Genomic DNA, 21579 nt, shown 5'->3' on the forward strand with positions numbered 1-21579 from the left:
CATTTCAGAAACACAGAAACAATGAACCAAAAAAAAAATCACAAAGACAGTTTGATCAATCAAGTTACCTGTGAATTGGTTTCCATCTGCCAACAAAGGGACTTAGGCTTCCACTTTTATAAAAACCAGAGAATCACAGATAAAACCAGAGAATCACAGATACACAAGCAGATCACAGGCTTCCACCAAAAATGGTAAACATGTACAGAGAAAAATGAAATTGTCAAATACTGACTAATAGATCATCACAGAAAATCAACATAATCAAAAGAGAAAACGAATTTTAAAAGATACTACCTTTGATCAATGGCACAAATCAACAGATTCAGGCTTCCACCCCTTCAATGTCTCCACATATGTCAAAAGAGAAACATAAACAGAATTGTCAAAGACCATGAAATCAACCACCAAACTCAAAAAAATAACAACACTAAGAACAGAGACAAAGTAGGTAGTACCTTAGGTCACAAATACCTCAGAAACTGAAGCTTTGCTCCAACAAATCCATCATATCAAGTTCAAAACATGCGTATAATCAAATAAGAACAGAAATAAGTGAATAATACAGAAGAACCATAGATCTGTAACTCAAATCGTATATAATAAGTTATAGATCTGGAAAATTGGAAAACCTCACCATTTGTGAACAATCAGTTCCTTTTCTTCCTGAATCATCATTAACAAATCGTTAATAAGATTCTCAAACTCATAGATGACAGAGGCAGAGCAACGAAGAGTCCAAGAGCCACAAATAAAGATTATAAAATGGCTTAAACAGACATAATTAAGTGGTGGAAGATGAGAATCAATCGAGAAGCCATTGATTTAGAGCAGTTATCACTAAACAAAAGAGAGATGAGAGTAATTTTAGGGTTTGGTTGGGTGCTGTGTGAGTAATTTAGGGTTCAGTTCATCAGAGAGGATGAGAGAGGCGAGAGAATTAGAGGGAGTGAAAAGTGAGAATGTGAGAACTGAGAAGAGAGTGATTTTAGGGTTAGGGTTTTTTTAGAGGGAGTTTATATATGAGGGCAAAACTCACCGTTTTGCTAGGAGAAAACACACGCGTGCCCAAGGTCTGGAACCTTCTGCACGCGTGCCAGGGCGTGGGATAAAACGACATCGTTTTATTTCTTCGGTTTTTCGGTTACTTCGGTCGGTTCCAGACCCTAACCGAACCGAATGTCGTTTAACCGAAATTCTTCCCCTCCCCATCCAAACCGCACCGTTTCACCGAAATTACCGAACCAAAGAGTCTGATTCGGTCTGGTTCGGTTCGGTTTTTTCGGTTGATACGGTTTTTGCACAGCCCTATCTGCTAGTATGTACTTCATTTTGATCAGCTCGGAATGTTCTTGCCCAACCAAAGTCTGATATTTTGGGGTTCATCTCATCATCCAGGAGAATGTTGCTGGCTTTAAGATCCCTGTGAATGATTCTCAATCTTGAATCTCGATGGAGATAAAGAAGCCCTCTCGCAACTCCTACTATAATGTTGAATCGTGTCTGCCAAGTAAGTGAAGTACCTCTTGTTTGATCTGAAACAGTTTAAAGTAATGTGTGAATTTCAGAAAAACTATTTCATCACGTATAGTCTATGTTGCACCGAAACTTGTCTGTCCTTATGTTTCAGAATTTTATTTCCATTTTCGGAAATGCTTATCTTCTAATCTTTTATACTTATAATTAATTCTTGTAAATAATATTGGCATGTTGTTTCTTGTTTCAGCATTTTCCATGTTAGCATTTTCTGAAAAAGCGTCAAGAGTGACTAACCAAAAAGACAAACGTCCAAACTTCTTTTCGGTAAGTATTCATACACCAACATCCTCTCGTCACCATGAATACAACATCCCAAAAGCCGCACAAGATTCCTGTGCTGTAGCTTGGAGATGAAAATAACCTCATTTTTGAACTCTTTAACCCCTTGTCCTGAATCTTTAGAAAGTCTCTTCACTGCTACTTGTTGTCCTGTGGCCAGCTCACCCTGCAATTCATCGTAACTTCATCTCAACCCAATAGGCTTAAAAGAAAGAATTTATTTTTCTTTTACTGTTGATCTTCCATTTATGAATGCAACAAAAAGACATACCTTGTAAACAGCCCCAAATCCACCTACACCGATTTTGTTTTCGACAGAGAAGTTGTTTGTGGCAGATAAAATTATCACGAACTCATACATTGGAAGTTGATCCATGTCCTCATCCCCTTCATCAGGTTTGCCTGTGGTACATAGATACAAATTACAATAACATTTACATTGTAAAAGTATTTTTTTTTCTCTATTTTTTAACATGCTATTACCTTCTTTTATTTTGGTATTCCTCTTTTTAACAGCAACACAAATGACTGCAATTAACAGGAGAACACCTGCGACTATTGGCACCAAGATAGTCACCGCTGTTCGTCCGCTGGAGGGATCTGCTTTTGATAAGGTAAACACAAATTAATCAATTTGCTGCAATTCTTGACAATGATGATGTACTGTGATGTAATTAGATCAAATAAAAGGGATTTATAGGCTTACCAAGATCAGAAGCATCCAATTTTATATACAAAACTTGCCCACCTACACTATATTCTCTTATATCAAGCAAGTCACCGAACCAAGCCACGCAGCCGCTAAATTCAGTTCTAGCATAAGCTGTGCAAGAACAATTCTTCATACAAGCCGCCTCACATTCTAGTGAAGTCGAAATGTTCTTGTCGATGAAAAACTGAGAACTGTCTGGCAACTTAATACCTGAAAACTTCTTAAACCCAACACTGCCACTACAGTTTAAAAATGTTCTTCTGACGCACCCTCCAGAGGTGTCTAGTTCATTCCAGTCTTGTGGAACTTTCGGCATGAATCCTTTTGGGCAGCGACATGGCTTGTTTGCGTTGCAGAACCCATTTGGACCGCAGACATTATATTCGTCACATTTATCATTCTGAAGATTTACTATTTTCGCCCACTCCATTCGCCTTTCATTCCAAATGAGATGTTGAATCAAGCCTGATTGGTTCACGACAAATCTCGAAAATGTTGTATTATCATTGTTAGTATATGAGTAGTAAACGATGGGACGTTTTAACACAAACATTGGGATAAAGGCTGCATTTTCTTGGAAGGGATGACCTCCACCAAACCTGACACCATCCCATGGACCACTTCTGTATGTTATCCCCAAACCTTTACGATACAGTACTATCTGTGGAAGACCGAGTGGGTCTAGTTGATAAGTGAAATCTCCATTAGAAGGATCTTGAAGGCTTTTCCAGGAATTCAAGTTCCAGCTCTGATTGTTTTCAAGATTCCATCCCAGTTTCATGCCTGGAATAAGTGTATCGCAAGGTTGATCAAAGCTTTGCCAGAGGTAGTTTCCACCGTTGCTACCGTTTCTCATGACAAGGTTTCCGGTATTAAGAAGCTGCAAGATTGGATTATTTGATGCTGTGACTAAATCCGATGACCATATAGGGATGTCGGATTGGTTGTTGAGCATCTGTATTGTTCCGGCGACAGTAATCCTGAGGATTCCTGATGAATCTGAAAGTGGGTTGTTTCTGTTTGCAACCCAGACAACAGTCTGCTTAGGAACATTCTTGAACCATATTCCGACATAACGGTTGTTAGAATTCCAGGGACTAAAGAAGCCTAGCCTGAAGCTTCCACCCGAAGAATCAAGTGTTTGGCCTGTGTCTGTAAGAGTCCGGTTTGGTGTCAAAATGTCGATAGCATAGTAGGATTTCAACAAGGTTAGAATGGGGAAGCAGATCAGAAAAAAAGAGTAAACCTTCATTGATGATCTTGGTTACAACAGTTGATAATGTCTACTATTGTTAGAATTGGTAAACCAAAATATTAAATAAACGAAATCGACTATCGACAGCAGAAAGTAATCCTTTGAAAATGTCAGAAAGCTACGTTAGAGTAGATTTTAGAACTAGACTCCAATAGAGGATTCAAAGTCAACTATTTTGTTAAAATAACAAATTTTGATCTCTTGAACTGGTCCTTCATTGAAAATTCTGCAGGTCTAATGTAAATAAATAGTCTGTCATGTTTTGACCAATGCTGTTGAGATACTGTCATTTTTATCCTATTAAAATGCCTCATTTGGGTAGCTTTGATATAAGCTGAAAAGTCATGAGCTAAGATAGACTTGAAGAGCTTAGGAACTTATTAATATATACAAATGAATTTCTTCTGTTTGAAATTGATTGGTATGAATAATTCACATGAAAGACTAGTGTACAACTTAAGTATTTCATATATTCACATCATAAGAATTGCGCAAACAGATATGTAATTACAGTTTGTATTTCATCTTCCTTGTAATAGAGTAACTGTGACTTGATTTCTAGTGTGAGACTTTACATTAGTAGATGATGAGTCTGTATCAGTGAAAAACCTTTCTGTGTAGTAACCAGGTTGCTTTGGCTCTGGCAGCGTTGGGTTCTCGTTGTCCAACATCATTACAACTGAAGCCATTGTTGGTCTATCTTCCGGCCGTTGCTGCACACACAACAAACCCACATGGATACATTTCACCAATTCTGGTATATCGACAGGTTGCTCCATCAAACTGTCCATCAGTTTCGTTGGCTTGTCTTCGATCCACAATCTCCATGCCTGTATCAAAACCACATTTTAGTATAATCAATGTCATCCAAAAAGTATTTTTTGAGCTCGCAATTAGCTTACGTACGTGTCCTAAAAGATTAAGATCATGCTCGGGATGATAAAATCCTCTGTTCTTCTTCCCGCTCACAATTTCCAAAACCAGTACTCCAAAGCTAAACACATCAGATTTCACGGAGAAGAGTCCGTCTATCACATACTCGGGAGACATATACCCACTGCAATGAAACCATTAACATTACTGATGAAACTTGATATTGCTAATATTATTAAAACTTTAGTGTTGATACTTACTAAGTTCCGAAGACCCTGCTTGTATTTACTTCATTTTGATCGCCTCCAAATGTTCTTGCTAAACCGAAGTCTGATATTTTGGGGTTCATCTCATCATCCAGGAGAATGTTGCTGGCTTTAAGGTCCCTGTGAATGATTCTCAACCTTGAATCTCGATGGAGATAAAGAAGTCCTCTCGCAACTCCTACTATAATGTTGAAACGTGTCTGCCAAGTAAGTGAGGTACCTCTTGTTTGATCTGAAACATTTTAAAAGAACTGTGTGAATGTCAAAAAGTTGGACTCATTGCATATAGCCTATGTTGCACGGAAATTTGTTGAGTCCTATGTTCCAGCATTTTATTTCCGTTTAAGCGTTTTCTGTAAGTGCAAGTGTTGAGAGTGACTAACCAAAAAGACAAAAGTCCAAACTTCTTTTCGGTAAGTATTCATACACCAACATCCTCTCGTCACCGTGAATACAACATCCCAAAAGCCGCACAAGATTCCTGTGTTGTAGCTTGGAGATGAAGATAACCTCATTTTTGAACTCTTTAATGCCTTGTCCTGAATCTTTAGAAAGTCTCTTCACTGCTACTTGTTGTCCTGTTGCCAGCTCACCCTGCAATTCAATGTAAGTTCACCTCAACCCAATAGGCTTAAGAGAAAGAATATATTTTTCTTTTATTGTTGAGCTTCCATTTTGTTAATGCAACAAAATAACATACCATGTAAACAGCACCAAATCCACCTTCACCAATTTTGTTTTCGATAGAGAAGTTGTTCGTGGCAGATAAAATTATGACGAATTCATACATCGGAAGTTGATCCATTTCTTCATCTCCATCATCAGGTTTGCCATCTTGATTACTGTTTGCTGGTCTATTGCTTACATTTCCTTCAAAGAATCGGGAATAAAAAGAATGATGTTTAGATACATAACTAAGTAGTATGAACATTTCATTCAATCAACCTTTTTAGTTTAGAAAACGTGTCAGAAATTTGGCATATCGGACACGAAATTTCATTTTTAACATACAAAACTTTAAAAGAATACTATTTTGTCATGTCCGTATCCAATTATCTTATTTCCCGTATCTTTATCTGTGCTAGGTACATAGATACAGATTACAAGAATATTGAGATTGTAAGAGTATTTCTTTTTTCTCTATTTTTAACATGCTATTTACCTTCTTTTATTTTGGTATTCCTCTTTTTAACAGAAACCCAAATGACTGCAATTGACAGGAGAACACCTGCAATTATTGACACCAAGATAATCACTGCTGTTCGTCCGTCGGAGGGCTCTGCTTTTGAGAAGGTAAACACAAATTAATCGATTTGTTCTCGACGATGATGATGTATCCTGATGTAATAAATTATACATAATATAAGAGATTTATAGAGAGCTTACCAAGATCAGAAGCATCCACTTTTATATGCAAAACTTGCCCACCTACACTATACTCTCTCATATCAAGCAAATCACCGAACCAAGCCACGCAGCCGCTAAATTCAGTTCTAGCATAAGCTGTGCAAGAACAATTCTTCATACAAGCCACCTCACATTCTAGTGAAGTCGAAATATTCTTTTCGATGAAAAACTGAGAACTGTCTGGAAACTTAATACCTGACAACTTCTTAAACCCAACACTGCTACTACAGTTTAAAGGTGTTCTTCTAACACACCCGCCAGAAGTGTCTAGTTTATTCCAGTCTTGCGGAACTTTAGGTACGAATCCTTTTGGGCAGCGACATGGCTTGTTTGCGTTGCAGACCCCGTTTGGACCGCAGACATCATATTCATCACATTTATCAATCTGAAGATTAAATATTTTCGTCCACTCCATTCGTCTTTGATTCCAAGTCAGGTGTTGCATCAACCCTGATTTGTTAACGACAAATCTCGAAATTGTTGTGTTATCATTGTTAGTAAACGAGTAGTAAATTAGGGGACGTTCTAACACAAATATTGGGTTAAATACTGCATTTTCTTGGAGCGGATGACCTCCTCCAAACCGGACACCATCCCATGGACCACTTCTGTATGCTACCCCTAAACTTTTACGATACAATACCAACTGTGGAAGACCGAGTGGTTCTAGTTGGTAAGTGAAATCACCATTAGAAGGATCTTGAAAATTCTTCCAGGAATTCAAATTCCAGCTCTGATTGTTCTCAAGATTATATCCCAGTTTCATCCCTGGAATCAGTGTATCACAAGGATGATCAAAGCTTTGCCAGAGATAGTTTCCATCGCTACCGTTTCTTACGACAAGATTTCCAGTATCAAGGAGCTGCAATATTGGATTATTTGATGCTGTGACGAAATCCGATGACCATATAGGGACGTCAGATTGGTTGTTGAGTATCTGTAAAGTTCCGGCGACACTAACCCTGAGAACTCCTGAAGAATCTGAAAGTGGACTGTTTCTGTTTGCAACCCAGACGACAGTTTGTTCAGGAACATTCCTGAACCATATTCCGACATAACGGTTGCTAGAATTCCAGGGACTAAAGAAGCCTAGTTTAAAGCTTCCACCTGAAGAATCCAGTGTTTGGCCTGTGTCTGTAAGAGTCTGGTTTCTTGTTAAAGTTTCGACAGCATAGTAGGATTTCAACAAGGTTAGAATGGTAAAGCAGATCAGAAAAGGAGAGTAGACCTTCATGAATGATCTTGGTTACAATAGTTGAAACTGTCTACTTTTGTTAGAACTGGTGAACCGAAATCTTACATAAACGAAATTGACTGTGGATAACAGAAAATAATTCTTTAAAAATGTCAGATAGCAACGTTAGAGTAGATTTTAGAATTAGACTCCAGTAGAGAATTCAAAGTCAACGGTTTTGTTTAAAACAATGTATATATAATATCCATCTTTAGAACTGGTCTTTTAACTCAAGATAACAAGCTTCTAGCGATGCTTGTGATCACCTATGTTGCACGGAAACTTGTTGAATTCCAAAATTCTATATTTTGCGCTTTTGAAATTCCAAAATTCTATATTTATATCTTACTCTTGTAATGATGTTGCTGTTTTCGGTTTTAACGTTTCTTGTTTGTACAAAATGCAGTTTCTCGTTTCGAAGTTTCCGTGCTATATAAGTGATTGCAAAAGAAAACAAGCAGTAGGTGGACCTGTGAAATATAATATTCCAATTCTGATTACAACTCATCTCCATTGACTGAAAGCTTATCGACGTGGCAGTAAGGTATTATCATCATTATGTGTCAGAATTTCTTATTCTTGAAGTCTCAGGTTACTAATCTAATATGAAATTCCTGGCAATGATGTGTGCTTGGTTTACTTGACTTCTTCCAATATATGAAATTTTTCCAGTTTTAAAACTATCAAACAGCATTTACAAATAAGAATCTGCAATGACTCTCTAGAAGATAACAGTCATCGGAAAATCACGAATCATTTGACAGCCAAATAAATTATCTTAGATTAGGAATAAATCAACAGCAGAAGATCATATACAACTTCAAAATTTCCAAAAATTGAATATACAAATATATGGTAAATAATGAGGTATAATCATTCTTTATCTCGCATCTAACATTGTAACTGTGACTTGGTTTACACTAAACGAAACATCTATTTTACCCGAGGATGAATCGGTTTCTAAAGGACTCCTTCCCATGCAATACCCTGGAGTTTTAGGATGGGGCATTGTCGCAGTTTCACTGCTTAACATTAAAACGACAGATGACATTGTCGGTCTATGTTCTGTCAGTTCTTGAACGCATAATAGGCCTACTTGTAAGCATCTCAAAACTTCACTCGACGAAAACGAATTGCCAACTGATGTATCCAACATTTCCAATCCCTTTCCATCTTTCCACAATCTCCACGCCTGCAACAAAATAAATTCCATAATGTTTAGTACATATACTAACCTATGTTGTATGAAAACTGACGGAGACACATGTGAAACTCCGAAAGTTTATATTTGTAACATTATCCTTGTAAAGAATATCATTCTACGATTTTCTCGATTCAGCATTTTCCATTTTTGTGCAGTTGTAACGTTGTACTTACATGTCCGAGAAGATTAAGCTCGCTGTTAGAGTTATAAAATCCTCTGTTCTTGTTACCACTTAAAATCTCCAATACTAGCACACCAAAACTAAAAACATCTGACTTCACTGAGAACAGACCATCCATAGCATATTCAGGAGACATATAGCCACTGCATTTCAAAAAACAAGGCAAAATATTTCAGGAATCAGGATAATGTTTAGCATTTGCAACAAATGAGAAAAAATTAGCATTAGTTACTTACTAAGTTCCTACTACTCTCTTAGTATTTGCTTCTGTTTGATCTCCACCAAATATTCTAGCCATGCCGAAATCCGATATTTTCGGAATCCATTCTCGGTCGAGTAGAATATTGCTCGCTTTTAGATCTCTATGGATAATTCTAAACCTGGAATCTTGATGCAAGTACAAAAGTCCTCTTGCAATCCCACAAATTATACTGAATCGTCTCTGCCAATTTAGTAAAGAGCTTTTTGCTTTATCTGCAAATCATTTTTGCAAATCGAAACTCAGAAACTTATTTGAAACATAAAGAACTTGTAACATAAAAGATTTATAGAAACTAACTGAATAAGACAGAATCCAAGCTTCTGTGTTCCATAAACTCGTAAATGAGCATTTTCTCGTTCGTTTCGATGCAGCAACCGAGCAATCGAACCAGATTTCTGTGTTGAAGCCTAGCAATTAATCTAACTTCATTCTTGAATTCTTCAATTCCTTGCACAGAAGTTTTTGACAGTCTCTTTACAGCTACTTCTTGATCCTCTAGTAACCTACCCTGGCAAAATATGATCTGCATTTGAGTGCTATTCATTCCAAATGGTCTTGCTAATAAATATTGAGTCAATCTCGAATTTGAGTTCGGGTTTGAGCTCTGGTGTCAACTACTAGGCCGAGTTCAAGCATCAAAATACTCAGCTCGATAAACTTGCAAGCAGATAATGGAGCTCGAGTCTAGTTATTCTAGTGACTTGAGCCTGACTTCCTAAAATAAACTATCCACCTATAAACAAATTGAGTCGAACTCGAGCTTTGCAGTATTTGGACTCGACTCGACTAAACTTTCTATTAATATATTATCAGAAGAAGAAGTTTACCTTATAAACGCAGCCAAAACCGCCCTGTCCGAGTTTATTTTCATCGGAGAAATTGCCGGTAGCAGTCACAATGGTTTCAAAATCAAACAATGGAAGTTCAAGCTCTTCTTTGTCATTTTCACCAGAGTTATCTCTCTTACTTGAAATAACTACCTCATTAAACAGTAAATTTTGGCTTCTTTCTAGAACACCTGAATGTAATGAAAAAAAATATTAAATTTAAGACAACACATTTTAATCAAGTTTTTTAATAAATTCTGTAGTTGGAAAATGTTTTGTGTAACCTTTATGTTCTTTACGGACACGGACACCTAGTAACTTCTTTTTCTTCCATATGAAACAGCCGACCAGTCCTAATAGCAAAACTCCGGCGCCGACCGAAATGCCGATAATTAGAGCAGCTACATGTTTACCGTCACCTGATAAAAGCATATCAAGTCAGCTTACCAGTAAGTAGGCAGTCATAATCCTGTTAAATATTTGCTACTTGTGGTAAGTATTGATCTTAAATCTTTAGGTACTATTTTCTTTTTGGTCACCGTGAAAGGGAGCATTTGTGAGATGAATTGAACTCATGATTTTAATAATATGATATACTATGTTTTTATCATTTGAATTATAGCTAATTGGTCGGTTTTAGGTACTATTCATAGGTGAAAAAGCGTCACATTTTAGTGTTGAAAGTCCCTTATTTCAAAACTTTTGATCACTAAATTTGAATTTCATCTACAATAAAGGTTAATAATCTACGAGTATCATTAGAATTCATTAAAGCACACTTAATTATGATTATTTCAATTCTCATTAAAAGGCACAAGATTTCAAAGCATTAGAAAGTGACTAAAAATAAGGTATTTTGATCCCATTTCACGCCTTAATCAACGGCTGGCTGCATTGAGATACCTACTTTTCACTTCCGTTTCCTACTAAAATTCAAAGAAACAAATCTGGCTTGATTTGAAATCAGCAAGCCAATTACTAAAAAAAAACATAACCTAACATATTTCTCGGATGAAAATAAAACCCTAGCCGTCTCTCTCTTTTGAAAAATCTCTCAAACTCAAATTCTAGTAAGTTTTCTTTTTCTTGTTTATTTGGGGGTGGTTTTTGGCCATTTTTGGCCAAAAATCACCTCACCAATCTCTCAAATTTAGTTTTTTCATAGTTTTTATCTTTAGTTTTCGAATAAAGTTTCTTTCTTGGCCAATTTTGGTCTAGATCTAGAAATTATTTTCTACCATAGTCTTTTAATTGAGATTAGATCTAATCTAATCGAAATTAAGAGTAGTTTTTTCATCTTTAGAGATGAAATTGTTTTTTGCGGTGCAAACGACTTGGATCTCTGAAACAATTATAGGCAACATCTTACGACGGATTTCATCAAGTACAGGTATGTTTTGCGTCAATATCGATGATGTTTTTAATTTTCAAGAGAACAGATGTATCACAAAAGATGTGATCAGTCGTGCATTCGAAGTTAAACTTCTTTAGAACGTTCAATAAATCTAGATTTTATTATTAGATTTAGTTTTAAATTACAAATTTGGGTGACCCTTGGTGGTTAGTTTAGCCCTAGTCGATGACTGTATTTTTACAGCTCTCATCATCTTTTCTAGAATAGTTGACTCAGTATGTTGAGAAACCGTTCATGTAATTTTCGTTATTATTAATGGAAATTTTAGCCTTTGTTAAAAAAAAAAAAAACATATTTTAATAAATTCTAATTAATAATTTGCTTTAATTGTTAATAATTTTACAATAAATTAATTTGATTATAAACAACTTCGAATATTATCCCGCTCTTTACTCTCAAAACTTATAAAAAGTACTTTAATAAATTATAATTCAGATGATATATATTGAGCAAAATTCTACTACAGTCGTAGAATTAAATTTTCTCACAAACGTCAAAATTTCTTAATAATAAAAAAGGTTAAGCCTAACACATTCCATCAATAGTAAAGTTAATATGAGTCGCAAATACTGAAATTTAAGACTCCATCATTAAATCGATGGCCCCATTTTACCATCCTTTATTGAAAAATTTCCTTTTGAAGATTTATTTTAAATACCTAAATAAATATATATGTGCTACTCAATTAAATAAAAGTTAACATTATTGCTCTACGATTTTAATTTATATTATTATTATAATTATTCATTTGTTTAACATGTATTATCTATTTTAAATTTAATTAATAGTAATAAGTAAATTTATCATTAATTTAATGATTACAGTATCTTTATTAATTAGCCAATATATACAAATTTTTTTAAAAAAATACATGTCATGCTGCTGGGGACAAATTCAAACGTAACTGAGTTTCATAACTAAAAATTTTATATTGGCTGATTATATTAATATACGAGCTAAAATAGAAATTTTAGCAAGATTTTGCTTTCTTTTTAGAACATGTGAGGCTGAGCTGCTAAAATACGTGGAACCTCACGAATGGTGGGTTCCAGGTGGACGGCAAGGGTGTGAAAAGGAAGAAAATTAATGAATAAAAAGTTATTCTGATCCTTAAATTTATAGGCCCGATAAGTTAATCTATTTTAACAATTTAGTCTATGACTCTTCAAAAATTATGGCCAATTTCATCCGCGCTTATTACATTTTATTTAATATTTTATATCAATTTTAACTTTTTTTGTGTGTAATATCTTTATAGTTGTTTTTCACACTTCAAAAAATAGAAAAATGAATGTAATTAATTCTACTTTCAAGAGTTATTAATTAAATTGTCAAAATAAACTTAATTTAATTTATATAAGACCCTCCTACAAATTCAAAAATTGAAATGACCTTTTGCTAAAAAAAGTTAATGGGATTTTTAGCCAGTCATGTCATTTGTATAGTCAAAATATTTAAAGTAACATTTGGGTATTGTTTAGTTCAAAACGAAACTTTGGGTATTTGTTTAAGTGCATGTTGAGTCATTCAAGTTGAGATAAAAAGAAAAGAGATAACTACACTTACTCCTGAAGTTGGATATTTTTTAAAAAAAAATTATGTTTTTTTTCCTTGAAATAAATTAGTAAAATAAATGAAAAATATATGAAAAAAAATCTACAATATTAAAGGTAACATTAATTATTAATAAAAAAAGTTAAAAAAATCCGCAAGTAACTTAACATTAAATTTAAAGAAAGTCTTCCTATAAATTAATTGTGTGTAATGTGTTTAGAACATGTCACTTCTTTTTCAAGTAATCAAATTAAATAGTGAAGGCATGTAATTTTCAAGAGGTGGGTAGGTGGTTCTATTATATAAAAATTAGTATAATTTTTTCTTTGATTTGAATCATGTTCCTCAAGCATTTTTCTTGAATTTAATGAGTACAAACTCCAGTTCTTATTCACTGTAATTTGATAAATTAGTAACTTCAAAAACAATTTTAAATTAGTATTAAAAATCATTTAATTTAATAATTATTTTTAAAGCTATGACATCTCAAGTTTGACATTTTAAGTTTGAGGTCAGAGGAATTAATCAAAAAAACCAACGACATAAATATGAACGTGTTCACATGTTGTCAATTTTGTATCAGTATACACTCTATATTGAGTCACTTATCTGACTTCAATCTTGATGGTGTAAATTGATCGAAAATTGAAAAAATGCGAGTGATTTTGTTAAAATCCGTGAATTTGAATTTTGTTAATTTTTACGCCAAATTGAAGGGGCAAAATGAATTCTTAGTGAAAGAAAACATACCTATATCAGAAGCAGCCAATCTGACATAAAGATCCTGACCACTGCTACTGCCTGAATATTGTCTCATATCCCACAATTCATCAAACCAAAGAACACAACCTTTGCCACCATTTCTAATGTCCGAATTCCCATAAGCCGTACAAGAACAATTTTTCAAGCACAACAATTCGCAATCTTTAATACTCAAATCCCGATCCACCCGAGAATTCGAACTCTCCGGCAATTTCATATTCTTCAAGTTCAAGAATTTATCATTTACACACTCAAGATCCGTCTTCCGAACACACCCTCCGGATCCATCTCGTAAATTCCATGCCTGTGGATTTTGCGGCTCAAATCCTCGTAGACATTTACACACCGGCGATGCGTTTGAATCACACACTCCGAACGGACCACATTCTTTATAATTGTCGCATTGATCCTTCGGCGCGTACCAAAATGAATTCCAATCTTGCCTATCAGGAATCCACGTGTATCTCTGTAATTGGCCAGAATGTGTAACTGTCAATCTCGAAAACAAAGACTTAGCCGAAATATGAAACGAGTAAAAAACCTCGGTTTGATTTGTAATAAAATCGAAACTAATATCATCCAAAGACTGCATTTCCGGTACTCCGCTAAATCTTAACCCGTTCCATGCGCCGCTTCTATAAACTCTCCGATCATCATTCCACAAGAAAATCTCCGGAAATCCGTGGTAATCGAGTTTAAAAGAGAATTCACCAGTTGCAGGATCGTCCCTGGATTTCCAAGAATTTATAAACCGGTCGAACTTTTTATCTAAATCCCAACCTAATTTCATGTCAGGCAACAGAGTATCCGTAGGATAATCAAAACTCTGCCATAGAAACTGATTCTTCTGATTTTGTTCTCTTAAAACAAGATTTCCTGAGTCTAACAGCTGAATAGCCGGGTTGGTTACTCCGGTTTGATTCGACGACCATATTTGATTATTTCCAAGGTCAAATAAAGAAACGGTTTGATTAAAAATCCTGAAAATACCTGAAGAATTTACAAGCGGTGAATCTCTGTTAGCGACCCAAACATAAGTTGTGTCAGGAATGTTTTTGTACCATATTCCGACGTACCATTTCTCGGAATTCCCCGGAGAAAAGAATCCAAGCTCGAAATTCTGGTTTTTGGATACAAGAGTTTGGCCGTTGATGAGCGATTGAGTTGAAGTTAAGGTGTCTGAATTGGAAAAAGAAAAACTTGAAGGACTAAAAGATATTAAAATGAAAAAGATGAGGATGAAAAAATTGGAGTTAAAAGAATTTCTTGGTGTTGTAGCTTTCATGGTGGATGTTCAGAGTGTTTGGTTTTGGATTTAGGGTTTTTTGTTTTCTCATTTTGAAGACATTTGGTATAGTTTGATAGAAAGAAGAAGAAGAAATACTATTTCTTGTTCTTTCACACTTTGATGTTTTTTTTTTCTTTTCAAAATTTGAATGTGAAATACTAAAAATTTTGATTGTAGGATTATTTTGGGCCTAACTTTGGACTATACTTTAATATAGTTTTAATAGGTCAAAAGAAGAAGGTTACCTAACTTTATGTTTAATTATACAAAATTAAGTTGATCAATGAAAGCCAATGTACCCATAAATAAACACATTGGTTTAATTACTATATCTAGAACAATAGGGGTGAAATGCAATAAATCCTTTTTTTAGTCTTCTTTCAAGTATTATTATGAATTTAAAGGACATGATACTCCCTAAAAAAGTTGGATCAAAAAGAAATAGTATTATTAAATGCAGCGGTTATGCAACGTCATTCGTATAACAAACCAATAAAACATTTGTAAAATTATGATATTTAATGATATTAAAATAAACAATAATTGAAAATTTAAAATCGCAAACATTCTTTTGTAGAGATTTTAGAGACTACTTTAGCCCCGTCAGCCGGCTTTTGTAGCAGATTATATTTGTTCTTCGATTCGCTATAAAACCACTATATATTGCTTTTTGTTGTCCCCGAGCACAGTTGTAGATAACAGTTTCAACTGAAAGAAAATAGTGTGCTGTCCGCCCATATGTATACTCAATTGGATTCCAACTTCGACGATTGTAAATCAAAATGAAATAAATACACGCGGCTGGCATTTGAGGAACCACGGGGCACTCTATACAAAGCAAGCAAGTCTTAGGAATGAGACGCCCTTACTTAGCATCCTTCCTCGTGCATACTAGGTTGAATCTACATTCATTGTGCCTAACGTGCATTTATATACTTCTCAAATTTGGCTTGATCGTAAGATAAATCAGGTTCTAAGATTTTTTAAATTTTGGCCTCGCAGCTTGATGATCGTGCTCTTTACTCCTCTCTTTACCTTTAGCAAACGAAGCAATCTGATTGCCACATCAACATAAGTTTATTAAAATATAGAATTATAATAGAATTATAAAAAAGAAATTAATTTACAAATGAGATTTCTAATTTTTAAAGATCGTCATAAGATTATAATTTTGATATAAGATGTATAATTTATTTGCAAATACCTGGTAATACAGTTTCTAGTTAGAGGGTCTACTTCATGAATTGAAATTAAGCTTTATATGCAATTGGGTATTTTTTTTTTATCTTTGGAGATTGATTTTTCAATATTAATATTTTCTTAAAAAAGTTATATATGAATGTGACAATGCATACTACTGCAACAAGTAAATTCCAAATGGCATCTTGAATAACTAACCAATTTAATATAATTTAATTCGAAGGATCGAACACGCAACTGTGTGCTAAGTGCTAACATCATAAATCATAGTTTATTAAGTCTCAATTCATATCATATTAAATTAATCAAAACAATCATTTGAGTCTAAAAGTTGCTAAAATATTTAAATGCAAGAAAGCATATAGATGTTTTTATTATGGTAGCATGTGATGACCTCTTAACATGACCGTTATTAAAATCATCAAAAGAATATTATAATTCATTCAAATTTGATCCATTAAGGTCGCCCAATGATTTTATTATTTGTTTATATCAACCTCTACTTATAAAAATAAAAATTACAGCTTGACTGGGATGGAATAACAGAATTTTATTTATAAATATGAAAAGGTTTGAATTTGTAGAGACAACTATTCCGAATATTTAAATCCGTCGCTAAAATACAGTTTTTTAGTAGTGTTTATCAATTTCATAATTATTTTAAAAACTCATTTCAAAGTAAAGGAGGACATTATTATAATCTTTAAGAACTAATTACTAATATATGCAAATAAAGTTTGTGATATTTATTTATGATATATATGTAATATTTATAATATTATTTATTTTTAAGAATCTAAATAACATATAATTTATATTTAATAATTTATTTTTAAAATTATCAGTGTTCAGAGGTTTAATATGTAAATATAATAATTTTCAGTAACTACAGTTATCAAACAAATTTATTTAATTCAGCATTTAAAAAATTCAGCAATTATTATTTTGAACACTTATAATTAAATACTTAATTTTATCAAACGTCACCTACGATTGATTCTTCACGGCGTAGAAAATGTATAAGATGGCTTTTTTCTTTTACCAACTCTTGAATATCTAAATTCAACAAATGCCAAACAATTTCCCATATTTATTTTTACTATTATTATTAGTTTTTGGTGATTTGTCAATACAGTGGTGAGATAACCCAATATCAGCAGTTCTGCATTAACTTTCAAGCATGGAATAGTTCAAACTTTTTCAATTTTCTTGTTCTTATATTAAAAAATCCACTAGCTAATAAAATAATTAAGATGATGCTTCTGTGATTTAAAGTCAATGATCCATCCATGTTATTCATAAGGAAAATGGTTTGTTTTTACATTAAAATTCCATTAATGTTACTAAAGTTTAAATCAACTTTTTCCAATTCTATAGAATTAGAAAGACATTTTAAATGGATTTTATATTATATTAAACAGACTTCAACATGGTCGGTATATAATTTCGCACATTTTGAAATAATTCCATTAATTTTTAATTTTACATTTATTGTGAAAGACCAATAACTCAACAAACAGTTATAATTCTCATAGTGAGTAATAATCAAAACTTCATTTTTAGATATGTGATGATGTACATCCACAGACTAGTACTCAACAGAACACATAATGGATACACATTTGAGGTTTTACATTCCTTCTAATACATCAAACTCTCAAACTACATCTTTTGAAAAAAAAAAATATTTTAGGTATTGAAATTCGGTTATCGCGGTTCAACAATTGATTCAGTGACTTTATTTACAGACCATGTAGAGTTATTTTCTGGCTGAACATAGCCAGATGCATTTTGAAACGTAAATGTAGGTTGTTTCGGTTGAGGAAGATTTGTTTTTTCACCACTTAACATAGTCACTACAGCAGCCATGTTCGGTCTATCTGCTGCATGATCCTGCACACAAAGTAGTCCAACATTTATACATTTACTTACTTCCGCTGTCGAGTATGAATCTGCCACTGCTTCATCTATCATGTCTAAGCCCTTGCTTTCGTCCCATGATTGCCATGCCTGAAACCGGCATTGTGATTTAACAATGAAATTCTGAATATTTGAAGATTAAAAGAAAATATAATGAGATATTTAATTGCAGGCTTACACGGGCTAGAAGGCTCATGTGTTGGAAGCTGTTAACCTTTCTGCCGCACACTATTTCTAAAATCAAGACTCCAAATCCAAATACGTCGGATTTCTCTGAATATATGCCGCCTAACAGGTATTCAGGAGCCATATATCCCCTGTATTTGAAACAAAAACGATAGTTATTATGTCCATTTCATTTGTCGAAAGCCGGAAATAAAATGCTTTTGTTTCATCTGAGAGAGACGGATTGCATACAATGTTCCGACAACCTTGTGAGTGCTTCCAAGAACTTGCGTGCCTTCAAACATTCGTGCCAATCCAAAGTCTGATATCTTAGGAATCATCTTCTCATCCAAAAGAATGTTGCTGACCTTCAAATCTCTATGTATGACCCTCAAACAAGAATCGCGGTGGAGATAAAGAAGCCCTCTAGCAACTCCAATTATAATATTGAACCGTTTGTTCCAATCAAGCTCTGCCTTTTTTGCGGGATCTGTCAATTGCACAGAATTATGTTACTAGCACAGCTAATTGAAGGCTATTAAACATGGAAATTGAATGCTGAAACTAACCAAAGAGATAGGTGTCCAAGCTTTTGTTGGACATGAACTCGTAAATTAGTATCCTCTCTTGTCTTTCAACACAACAACCTATGAGTCTGACAAGATTTCTGTGTTGGAGTTTGGATATCAACATCACTTCATTCTTGAACTCTTCCGTTCCTTGTCCAGAGTTAGTCGATAGTCTTTTAATCGCCGCATCCTTCCCATCTTGCAGCTTTCCCTATATAAACCACACAAATTAATTAACAACTCTGTAAATGTATGTTTGATCTTTACTCAAAAAAGTAGCTATATCACCTTATAAACTGGACCATATCCTCCTTGCCCAAGTTTGTTTTGTTCGTCGAAGTTGCTGGTCGCAACTAAAATGCTATGGAAGTCAAACAATGGCAATTCTACTGGATCTTTATCTTTATCATCTGAAGGGCTTCTCCACATAAATGGTTGTGAAGTGTCTCTTGAAGTGGTAGCTGCAGTTGCCAAATTAATCAATAAGCAATTCTATTTTCCTGATTAGATGATGAATCATTAAAACTAAAAATCAATCTTAGGGAAATATAATATTTCATTTGATACCATTTTTCTTCATTGTTTGGTTGGCTCTCAACTTCACAAAGCCATAGATCATGGAAATGATGACAGCAACAACTGAAACAGTGACTAGGCTAATTATGAGTTTTTCTTTTACCTTCTTATCATCATCTAAGAAGACAATTTGAAACGGAACAATTGTTAATTGTTATTTAAGTAGTGAAACAAAAATCACAACAGAATTTCTCGAGTGTGTAAAATTACAACCTTTTAGTTCTGCATTAGCAACACGAAGAAAAAGATCTTGTCCGCCGAAGGGTAACTCATGCATATCCACAAGATTTCCTGTCCAAACCAAACATCCTATTCCATTTACATATGCATAACCTGAACAAGAACAGTTATTCAAGCACTGCTGATGGCATTCATTTATATCCATAACATTCAAGAACCTGGCAGAATCAGGAACTTTTAAGCCACTAATCTTCAAGAAACCGTCTGGTTTTCCTCCTTCAGTTGTAGTATTAGCGGCACTTGTGTTTCTTCCACAACTTAATTCTGCTCGCCTTAAGCACCCTCCAGTCCAGTTTCCCCTTCCCCATTCTTCATCTGACTTCGGCTTAAACCCTTTCAAGCATCTACAAGTTAAATTTGGGTCATATGATCTTTTGCAAACCCCAAAAGATCCACATGCTGCATAGACTTCACATGGAGTAACAGGTGCCTCCCATTTAGCATACCAGCCCCTGACTGGAACCCAACACAAAATCCTTAAAACTCCTATTGATGAGACCGTGAACATGGAGTAACTACAGTTTCGGGATACGCTAATGTCAAGATAAGCAGTTCCTGGCTGCAGACCGCCAATGAATGTTAGTTCACTTTGATAATCAGCATCCATTTCTGGTATCCCAATAAACTTAGCCTTATCCCATTGGCCACTCCTCCAATGAGGTTTCGACCCTTTGAAGATAAAAGCTTGTGGCGGCGTCTCCAGTGACATAAAACAGGTGAAATCCCCAGGAGAAGGATCATTTTCAGTTTTCCAGGATTTAAGAATAAGTCTCTCACCATTTGTTTTATTGAAGGCCAACCATGTGCCTCCAACGAGCACATTTGTTAGATTCTTGGAGTTATCCCACAGAGTTGAACCTGTAACACCATCCCTCAAAATCAACTTCCCATCATCTGATAGCTCAGCAATTGAACCGTTTGACAAACCAGATATGATAGTAGACCAGATTATATTCTGCTGCCCATCGAAAAGCACCAAATTCCCATCTCTACCTATCGTTAGACTTCTCGAGGAACTTGTAACAGGATTCTCTCTATTAGCCACCCAAATAACAGTCTGGGGAGTAACTTCCGTATACCAAATTCCGATATATTGATTATGGGAATTGTTGGGAGTAAAAAATCCCAACTCGAACATGTGGTTGGGAGAGCTAAGAGTTTGTTCTGGAGTTACTGCTCTTGATGAAGTTACATTGTAGATTACAGAACAGTAAGCAAATGAGAAGAACAAATTGACTAAAAAGACCCACAACAAAGCAATTTCCACACGGATACACATTTGATTCATAAATGCCGCCATAACTTAAATGATATGATGCGAATATAAACAACAAGATCAAGATGATACCAAGAAATGATGAAGGTAGCAGAATATGTATTTACCAGGTCAAAAATGAAATTGTACTAAGATAAATATATCTATAGCAATGTTTTTCTTATTATTCCTATTATTCCTATCCAAGACTGATTCTTCACGACGTAGAAAATGTATTAAGGTGGCTTTTTTCTCTTACCAACTCTTACAATTTAAACTCAACAAATGCCAAACAATTTTCTATAGTTTTTCTTTATTATTATTATTATTATTATTATTATTATTATTATTATTATTATTATTAGTTTTTAGACTATTGATATGTCAATATAGTGGGGAAATAACCCAACATCAGCAGTTCTTTTTAAAATGTCAAGTATGGAATAGTTCAAACAGTTTTCAGGTTTCTTCTTCTTATATTAAAAAATTCATTAGCTAATAAAATACTTAAGATGATGCTTCTGTCTGTGATTCAAAGTAAATGATCCATCCATGTCAAGCATAAGGAGAATGGTTTATTTACTTACTGTTTGATTA

At 34.3% G+C, this 21579-nt stretch overlaps 2 protein-coding genes across 2 annotated transcripts; both read right to left on the reverse strand.

Moving 5' to 3' along the window:
• Positions 1-1308: 1308 nt before the first annotated feature.
• On the reverse strand, positions 1309-7697 carry LOC126660535 (G-type lectin S-receptor-like serine/threonine-protein kinase At4g27290). Its single transcript, XM_056104415.1, has 11 exons — positions 6311-7697; positions 6087-6203; positions 5625-5794; positions 5308-5518; positions 4919-5156; positions 4692-4842; positions 4310-4615; positions 2525-3794; positions 2090-2418; positions 1774-1984; positions 1309-1535 (listed from the first exon to the last, which is right to left on the reverse strand). Exons 1-11 carry the CDS (start codon positions 7563-7565, stop codon positions 1309-1311), a joined length of 4485 nt encoding a protein of 1494 aa, XP_055960390.1. The 5' UTR covers positions 7566-7697.
• Positions 7698-8321: 624 nt separating this feature from the next.
• On the reverse strand, positions 8322-21303 carry LOC126665234 (uncharacterized). The gene is made up of 15 exons (XM_056104416.1): positions 19701-21303; positions 19479-19604; positions 19200-19372; positions 18912-19122; positions 18595-18832; positions 18356-18494; positions 17968-18267; positions 16093-16111; positions 13758-15062; positions 10324-10458; positions 10040-10230; positions 9510-9720; positions 9187-9424; positions 8943-9093; positions 8322-8757 (listed from the first exon to the last, which is right to left on the reverse strand). The coding sequence occupies exons 1-15, from the start codon at positions 21025-21027 to the stop codon at positions 8446-8448; spliced, it is 5076 nt and encodes a 1691-aa protein (XP_055960391.1). The 5' UTR covers positions 21028-21303; the 3' UTR covers positions 8322-8445.
• Between the last annotated feature and the right edge of the window lie 276 nt (positions 21304-21579).

This window comes from Mercurialis annua, linkage group LG1-X, assembly GCF_937616625.2.
Source record: "Mercurialis annua linkage group LG1-X, ddMerAnnu1.2, whole genome shotgun sequence".
Lineage (NCBI taxonomy): Eukaryota > Viridiplantae > Streptophyta > Magnoliopsida > Malpighiales > Euphorbiaceae > Mercurialis > Mercurialis annua.